General features: G+C 40.3%; 2 protein-coding genes across 2 annotated transcripts; one reads left to right on the forward strand and one right to left on the reverse strand.

Annotated features, from left to right (window-relative positions):
• Window positions 1-1,542: 1,542 nt before the first annotated feature.
• On the forward strand, window positions 1,543-3,244 carry LOC147471979 (trypsin alpha-4-like). The gene is made up of 6 exons (XM_086536375.1): window positions 1,543-1,647; window positions 1,744-1,934; window positions 2,060-2,233; window positions 2,388-2,525; window positions 2,703-2,852; window positions 2,982-3,244. The coding sequence occupies exons 1-6, from the start codon at window positions 1,548-1,550 to the stop codon at window positions 3,114-3,116; spliced, it is 888 nt and encodes a 295-aa protein (XP_086392501.1). The 5' UTR covers window positions 1,543-1,547; the 3' UTR covers window positions 3,117-3,244.
• Window positions 3,245-6,705: 3,461 nt separating this feature from the next.
• LOC122252238 (trypsin alpha-4) lies at window positions 6,706-8,612 on the reverse strand. Its single transcript, XM_043014589.2, has 6 exons — window positions 8,507-8,612; window positions 8,021-8,211; window positions 7,716-7,886; window positions 7,426-7,563; window positions 7,098-7,247; window positions 6,706-6,968 (listed from the first exon to the last, which is right to left on the reverse strand). Exons 1-6 carry the CDS (start codon window positions 8,604-8,606, stop codon window positions 6,834-6,836), a joined length of 885 nt encoding a protein of 294 aa, XP_042870523.2. The 5' UTR covers window positions 8,607-8,612; the 3' UTR covers window positions 6,706-6,833.
• Between the last annotated feature and the right edge of the window lie 468 nt (window positions 8,613-9,080).

Consider the following 9,080-nt stretch of genomic DNA (forward strand, 5'->3'; position numbering starts at 1 on the left):
TCTGGAAGGAGATTCCTCTGCAGGAAGACAAGGACATCATCAAGCTTTACGTTAGTGAACAGATTCGACGTCCAGATTCATCATGGCCTCAGGCGTGACCCCGCGAACACGGGCGATGAAGTTCTGAGAGTGGCAAAGGTGAGCTGGAGAGAAGGGGCCGAGAAGAGAGGTAAGGGACTGGGCCATCCAGGAAGCAAACGGGTGCGTCACCGAACTCCTGGAGGAGATGAGAAGGTGCAGGGGTACATCCGGTTTCTGGGTTTTGGGTAACCCATAGAAGTGAGGGAGACGTGGGTTGAAACACTGAACCTTTGATAAAGGTTTGCCTTTGGACAACCCGACGGTAACTGATTCAGGCATCGATGAAAAGTGGCAGCAATGCGTTCACGTGGGTCCTGGGCCTTTGGCAGGTAGGAAGCTTGGTCGAGGACCACCACCGAGTTACCTTTGTGTCTCAGCACAAGTATCCTATATCCAGGGGCCATGCTAACAGCACTCTCATCGTTCAGCAATGGGAAACAGGTACTGCATGGATTGTTCTGCTGTTCTTCATTGTATATGTATATTTACACATACTTACATACACACACATATATAATGATATATATATACATATATACTATACTGCATATACCCACACACGTATTTATTTGCATATATATATACATATACATATATATGTATATTTATTTATTCATATATATATATATATATATATATATATATATATACACACGCAAATACACACACACATAAATAAGGAAATTATTATTGTTATGAGGATAATATTAGTGATACCAGGCATATGTCATAAATCATTCCAACTAGCTTTAGGAAATATAAGATCACCAACTGTTATATTATATGGCTACGTCAATACTATTTTCGTCTCTCTCGGGCAAATCTCAAAAGTTGAAATTTATACACCCACACCTACACACACACTTGTACATGCATACTCTCTGAATGCTATGGTTTCAGTTCATGAACTTTCTCGGCAGAGCTAGGACGGTGCAATCGTTCGAAGGACTCTCATTTGACAGGTTGAGACCGTTACCCCGAGTGGAAACCTTTCTAACTTCAGGCTGCGGCAGAATTCGAAACCGCTCGCTTAGAAATTCTTCTAGTTGAGCTGTTACAATATGAGACTTGTTAGATTTCCTTACTAAAGTACATGCTTATAAAGTTCTGAATTACAGAAATGAAATATATCCTTCAGTCGATAAGTTACTGATATTGGTAGCAATAGCCTTAGAGTTAAGTAAATGCGTTTGAGATGTTGAGAATCATACTTCGTTATAATAAAGTATTCTTTTCTTGATAGGTATTGTTTAAAAGTGATGGCTCTACGCTGTACACTTATTTAATATCTTAATCGCTGGTATATGAACCATAGAAATTAATCCAATACAGCATGTAGTAGATGTATGGGAGCTTTTATGTTCACAAGTGCTAATCTATGTAAATTCCGTACACAGGTGTTGGTAATGAAAAGCCCGCCTGAGGTATATAAAGTTGCCTTACTGGAAAAGGAACCAGTAGCGACCATGGCCTCCCAAACGTTCCTAGGCGTCCTGACGGTGGCGATGATGGGAGTTGTCTCCCAAGCAGCGCCTCCCCACTCCAACGGCTCGCTCCCCTTCGTCAGTAAGTCTCTTGGTTGACTGTACTATTAGTGTTTATCTATTAATTCAAGTCGTCAGTAAATTTCGTATGGTCTTCCAACCTTTGTCTCCTTTTCAGTCGAGCCTCGCGTCAACTTCGACGGCACGTGCAGGTGTGGGCAGAAGGCCGCCCCCAGGATCGTGGGCGGAGTGACCACGGGCGTGAACGAGTGGCCGTGGCAGGCGGCTCTCATGTACGGCTCGCAGCAGTTCTGTGGCGGATCCCTGATCAACGACCGATACATCCTCACCGCCGCCCACTGCACCGAAGTGAGTAGGAAAAAGGGAGATAAAGGACTGTAGAAAAGGAAATGGCTCTTTTGAAGTCTGGTCCATAACGATCTCATTAATGCTCAGAAATTGCAGCACTGATAACTAATAAATTTTCCTTGCAGAGCATGAGAGCATCTGACCTGACCGTCCGTCTGGCCGAACACAGACTCAGCACATCCGGAGAGACCAGTGTTGTCAGCAGGTCCGTCTCTCAGATCATCGAGCATCCGAACTATCAGCCGGGTAACAATTTAATTAATGACATCGCTCTGGTTAAGCTGTCGTCGCCAGTCACGGTGAGGAAAAGTTTCTTAAAGGTTTTTGAAATGAACATTGTGCACAGATATAAAGGGCACTTATTTAAATCACGTTTCATTTGACTGGTTAATCACCTAATAAGAGAACGATGAACAGTGTTGCTAGAGTTAAAGCTGGTTGTATGAATCTCAGGTGAGTGACACAGTATTGCCAGTGTGCATGCCGCCACCAAAGCCCACCTACGCCGGCAAGACAGCCACTGTCACTGGTTGGGGAACCACCAGCTCCGGAGGCTCGTCTTCAGACACTCTCAGGGAAGTCGACGTCACGGTCAGTGCTGGAAAACGGGCGCTTCATTGAGCCAAGGGACTGCATGAACAATAGATAAAACTTTCTATAGCGTGTGCTATTAAATATTTTTTGTTTCTTGATATATTGATAAAATATTGGCGACGGCATTTCATCTAGAATATTTACGGGTTTCTAAGCATTGCCAACTAATCGCAGGTGCTGTCCAATACCGCGTGTCAGTCCGGCAATTACGGAAGCGCCATTAAGGACACCATGTTGTGCGCCGGAAGTACAGGCAAGGACTCGTGCCAGGGAGACTCAGGCGGCCCTCTCGTGTTCAAGGACGGAGGCGGAAACTATGATCAGGTGAGTGGGACAAGGCTCGTGCATGACAAGCATACTTGGATCAACGGTTATGCAACCATACCAATTAACTGCATTTGAAAAGTAGTTATGACACATTTAAACTTATCCCCTCATGCCTCTAACACACAGATCGGTGTAGTGAGCTGGGGCTATGGCTGCGGATCCCTAGGTTACCCCGGCGTGTACACCCGCGTCAACAGCTACCTCGACTGGATCAGGGACAACACAGCTGATGGCGTTTATTGCAAAGGAATGGTTTTCTAGTCCTGCCATTCCTGGGCTCTTCCGACCGACAATGTCTCGGCCGGAGGGAAGGATGCAGACGTCTTGGCGATCACAGTCAAATATTTCACAGACAAGAACACATTTGATTAAACAATAACAACAATCAACAGGTTTTTTTCTCCCTCCCATTAAAAATCAACATTTGTTTATAAATTCATGTCTGTCTGTAATTCATTTTTGACCAAAGGCGTTGTGTTAAGGCAACTGTCAGTAATATTATTGATGCATAAAGAAAAACAGAAATGAGCTAGATAAGTAATGCACATGTAGTATACACTGTATAGTCCTCACTTGTACAGTCTGAGGGTATAGTTGTGTGGTGGGAACAGTCAAACAAGCGATTGGCCTTAAATGTTTATTCTGAAAACGCAGCATCACACTGGGGGCAAGGCAGTAACAAATGTTTGCCCTTGGTGAGGGTGGATCCCTTCTGTTTGTCGAACCCTGCTCGGATCAAGGGCGTGGGTCAGAATTTGGCCTCCACCAATGGTCGTCTGCCTTTCACCTCCTGTTAGATTAAGTCAGCTTCCCACCACTGGGCTGTCAACACAGACCATGCCTGGCCACGAGTTATCCTCAAACCTGGGAATTAGCTCCCTATATGTCCTAAAACATTATGATTCCATTCATTAGTAGAATTTATATCTATCAGAGAAATGAATACTATTATATACACACACACACACACACACATATATATATATATATATATATATATTTATATATATATATATATATATATTATGTTATATATATATTAAATTTTATATATATAAATATATATTTATATATGTGTGTGTGTGTGTGTGTTTATGTAAACACACACAGGATTTGTTTAGATTTCTGAGTCTGACAGAGCATAAGTGAAAGCTTAACGATGGGGGGAAAAAACAGAACCAAGAGGCTCATTCTTAGAGCTATAGCAAAGAGACTAAAGGAAAGGTCTATTAAAATGCAAAGAAGAGCCTGTAGTCCAGCAATACATTCTTCATAGACACTTGTAAGTCCATATTTGATGATGCCTTGTAGCACAAGGCCTGCTTCTCGGCAATGCCGAAAGTGAATAGGAAAGCCTCTGAATCATGGTCAAAGTTTACTTTTAGAATATGTTGCGGGGAGAGGAACTTGTGGTGCAGTAAACTAGATATTTTTATCACATGATCAACTATTAGCCATGTAACTTGGTTATCTTCAACTATCATTTTACTCTGCATTTATACGAGCGAAGTTTTCCTCCCCCCCCCCTCCCCCGGTTTGCAATTAAACTGAATACGAATTATACTAACAAGGTGTAAGATATCCAAAAGAAACAGCACAATTGGTCCAAACTAGAACTTTATCCATTACACTCCTTCCAGAACATGTCCTGCTTTCAATTATAAAAGTTATTGAGCTTGGACCTAGAAGCAGCACTACAAGCTGCACTAAAATTACATGCTTGATCTTTGTGATTCACAAACTGTGGAAGGGGCAGTTGCACTGACAGAGGTGCTCTTACTGTATGTACAAGGCCAAAACAATGCCACGTGTCAGTTTTCAAATCCAGTCTGAATATATGATACGAGCTGGAATAGATTTATTTTATTTCATATCAAATTCAAGTGTTTTATGAAAAAGTAGTAGTAAATAGTTGCAAGACATAAGTTTTGTAAGTGTTCAATAATATAATGTATAAACATATTGTAACTTTAAATCCATAAAGAGGGTGAGGAGAATGAGAAGGGGGGGGGGGGAGCGAGGAAGAAAGAGCTTGATAGACCGTCCATTGAAGGTCTTTAGCCCATGATGTATTCTTCTCACTAATCACACACACACACACACACACACACACACACACACACACACACATATATATATATATATATATATATATATATATATATATATATATATATAAATATATAATAATAATACATACATATAATAATATATATATATATATATATATAAATATATATATATATATATATATATATATATGTATATATATATATATGTATATATAGATATATATATATATATACATATATCTATATATATATATATATATATATATATATATATATATATATATATATATATATGCATATATATACATATACACATATACATATATGTATATATACATACATATATATGCATAAACATTTATATGTATATATATACATATATATATATATATATATATATATATATATATATATATATAATAAAACACTACCACAAATTGAAAGGAAAAACTCGCGACGTTTCGAACTTTTAAAGAAAGTTCCTCCTCAGGCGTAAGCAATCCAAAAATGAATTCATTCATTCTTTAAAAGTTCGAAAAGTCGCGAGTTTTTCCTTTCAATTTTTGGCAGTGTTTTATTAATTCTGTTATGTGCATATATATGTATATATATAAACAAATACATACATATATATATATATATATATATGCATTTATATACATATACACTTATACATATATGTATACACACACACACACACACACACACACATATATATATAATATATATATATACATATATATATATATATATATATATATATATATATATATGTATATATATATATATATATATATATATATGTAATATATATGTATGTGTACATATATATATATGCATATGTATATATATATATATATATATATATATATAATATATATATGTATATACATATATATATATATATATAAACAAACACACACAAATATATATATGTATATATATATATATATATATATATATATATATATATATATATATTCATATATACATACACATACACATATGTATGTATATGTCAATGTTTGTGTCTACCTAGTTACATTTATAATTTATATATATTAGTGGAAGTCGATTAGTGGAAGTCGATCTAGCCTAAAATGAGTAGAATGGCAAACGCCCATTGGTGGAGGCCCAATGCATTATGCTTGATCGCGCTCCTCGCCTTTGACCTAAGTCAGGATCCGGCAAACAGAATGAGATCAACCCTTGCCAAGGGCAATCATTTCTTACTACCTTGACTCCAGGGCAGGATACGTGCAACTAATAATGACCTGACCTTCAGTGTTTTCCTCATAGCTTCTTTCTTTACTTTAAGCTCAATAGCTTTCATCGCTGAAAACAGGACATCTTCTAGATGGAGTCTAATGGAATATAGTTCGAGTTTCTTTGGACCGATTCTGACTCACGCCCTTGATCCAAGTTGGGTTCGACAACGAGAAGGGCTCCACCCTCACTAAGGGCAAACATTTGTTCCTACCTTGCCCCCATGTGTGATGCTCCGTTTCCAGAATGAACATTTAAAGCCAATCGCTCGTTTGACTGTTCCCACCAGACCACTATACCCTCAGACTGTACAAGTGAGGACTATACAGTGCATACTACATGTGCATTACTTATCTAGTTCATCTCTGTTTTGCTTTATGCATCAAGTATGATATTATTGACAGTTGCCTTAACACAACGCCTTTGGTCAAAAAAAAAAAAAAATAAAAAAAAAAAAAACATGAATTTATAAACAATTTAGTTGATTTTTAATGGAAGAGAGAGAAAACCTATTGATTGTTGTTATTGTTTAATCAAATGTGTTCTTGTCTGTGAAATATTTGACTGTGATCGCCAAGACATCTGCATCCTTCCCTCCGGCCGAGACATTGTCGGTCGGAAGAGCCCAGGAATGGCAGGACTAGAAAACCATTCCTTTGCAATAAACGCCATCGGCTGTGTTGTCCCTGATCCAGTCGAGGTAGCTGTTGACGCGGGTGTACACGCCGGGGTAACCTGGGGATCCGCAGCCATAGCCCCAGCTCACTACACCGATCTGTGTGTTAGAGGCATGAGGGGATAAGTTTAAATGTGTCATGACTACTTTTCAAATGCAGTTAATTGGTATGGTTGCATAACCGTTGATCCAAGTATGCTTGTCATGCACGAGCCTTGTCCCACTCACCTGATCATAGTTTCCGCCTCCGTCCTTGAACACGAGAGGGCCGCCTGAGTCTCCCTGGCACGAGTCCTTGCCTGTACTTCCGGCGCACAACATGGTGTCCTCAATGGCGCTTCCGTAATTGCCGGACTGACACGCGGTATTGGACAGCACCTGCGATTAGTTGGCAATGCTTAGAAACCCGTAAATATTCTAGATGAAATGCCGTCGCCAATATTTTATCAATATATCAAGAAATAAAAACATGTTTAATAGCACACGCTATAGAAAGTTTTATCTATTGTTCATGCAGTCCCTTGGCTCAATGAAGCGCCCGTTTTCCAGCACTGACCGTGACGTCGACTTCCCTGAGAGTGTCTGAAGACGAGCCTCCGGAGCTGGTGGTTCCCCAACCAGTGACAGTGGCTGTCTTGCCGGCGTAGGTGGGCTTTGGTGGCGGCATGCACACTGGCAATACTGTGTCACTCACCTGAGATTCATACAACCAGCTTTAAATCTAGCAACACTTCATCGTTCTCTTATTAGGTGATTAACCAGTCAAATGAAACGTGATTTAAATGAGCGCTCTTTATATCTGTGCACAATGTTCATTTCAAAAACCCTTAAGAAACTTTTCCTCACCGTGACTGGCGACGACAGCTTAACCAGAGCGATGTCATTAATTTCGTTACCCGGCTGATAGTTCGGATGCTCGATGATCTGAGAGACGGACCTGCTGACAACACTGGTCTCTCCGGATGTGCTGAGTCTGTGTTCGGCCAGACGGACGGTCAGGTCAGATGCTCTCATGCTCTGCAAGGAAAAGTTATTAGTTATCAGTGCTGCAATTTCTGAGCATTAATGAGATCGATATGGACCAGACTTCAAAAGAGCCATTCTCGTTAGTTCCTTTTCTACAGTCCGTTATCTCCCTTTTCCCTACTCACTTCGGTGCAGTGGGCGGCGGTGAGGATGTATCGGTCGTTGATCAGGGATCCGCCACAGAACTGCTGCGAGCCGTACATGAGAGCCGCCTGCCACGGCCACTCGTTCACGCCCGTGGTCACTCCGCCCACGATCCTGGGGGCGGCCTTCTGCCCACACCTGCACGTGTCGTCGAAGTTGACGCGAGGCTCGACTGAAAAGGAGACAAAGGATGGAAGACCATATGAAATTAATTGACTAAATGACTAAAGTTTAAATTCTGCTGTAAAATCTGATTGTTTTGTCTTCATATATCAGGATCAGTATACGGAAGTAGGCGGAGCTTACCTGTGTGATGCAATTTCTTTAGATAATAACCAAGAGAGAAAAGACTGTCATGAAGACTGTCTGTGTGTTGATAATGAGTGTCACCAGGAAGCGTTTACTGGCAAACAAGAGAAAGAAGCGAACATCACCAAAGCCCTTGTACTGCCAACCAAGAGACTTACTGACGAAGGGGAGCGAGCCGTTGGAGTGGGGAGGCGCTGCTTGGGAGACAACTCCCATCATCGCCACCGTCAGGACGCCTAGGAACGTTTGGGAGGCCATGGTCGCTACTGGTTCCTTTTCCAGTAAGGCACCTTTATATACCTCAGGCGGGCTTTTCACTATCAACACCTGTGTACGGAATTTACAGATTGGCACTTGTGAACATAAAAGCTCACATACATCTACTACATGCTGTATTGGATTAATTTCAATGGTTCATATACCAGCGATTAAGATATTATATAAGTACAACGTAGAGCCATCACTTTTAAACAACACCGATCAAGAAAAGAGCATTCACTTACTCTGAGGCTATTGCTACGTATAACAGTAACTTATCGACTGAAGGATATATTTCATTTCTGTAATTCAGAACTTTATAAGCATGTACTTTAATAAGGAAATCTAACAAGTCTCATATTGTAACAGTTCAACTAGGAGAATTTCTAAGCGAGCGGTTTCGAATTCTGCCGCAGCCTGAAGTTAGAAAGGTTTCCACTCGGGGTAACGGTCTCAACCTGTCAAATGAGAGTC

The sequence above is a fragment of the Penaeus japonicus genome, unplaced genomic scaffold (genome assembly GCF_977035675.1).
Source record: "Penaeus japonicus unplaced genomic scaffold, GWHDUDI00000001_assembly GWHDUDI00000004, whole genome shotgun sequence".
Lineage (NCBI taxonomy): Eukaryota > Metazoa > Arthropoda > Malacostraca > Decapoda > Penaeidae > Penaeus > Penaeus japonicus.

Coding starts and splice junctions, on each gene's coding strand:
- LOC147471979 (XM_086536375.1), top strand. CDS start 1,548: ATGGCCTCCCAAACGTTCCTAGGCGTCCTGACGGTGGCGATGATGGGA. Junction 1,648..1,743: donor CGGCTCGCTCCCCTTCGTCA/GTAAGTCTCTTG, acceptor TCTCCTTTTCAG/TCGAGCCTCGCGTCAACTTC. Junction 2,526..2,702: donor TCAGGGAAGTCGACGTCACG/GTCAGTGCTGGA, acceptor AACTAATCGCAG/GTGCTGTCCAATACCGCGTG.
- LOC122252238 (XM_043014589.2), bottom strand. CDS start 8,606: ATGGCCTCCCAAACGTTCCTAGGCGTCCTGACGGTGGCGATGATGGGA. Junction 7,887..8,020: donor CCGCCGCCCACTGCACCGAA/GTGAGTAGGGAA, acceptor TTTTCCTTGCAG/AGCATGAGAGCATCTGACCT. Junction 7,564..7,715: donor AGCTGTCGTCGCCAGTCACG/GTGAGGAAAAGT, acceptor TATGAATCTCAG/GTGAGTGACACAGTATTGCC.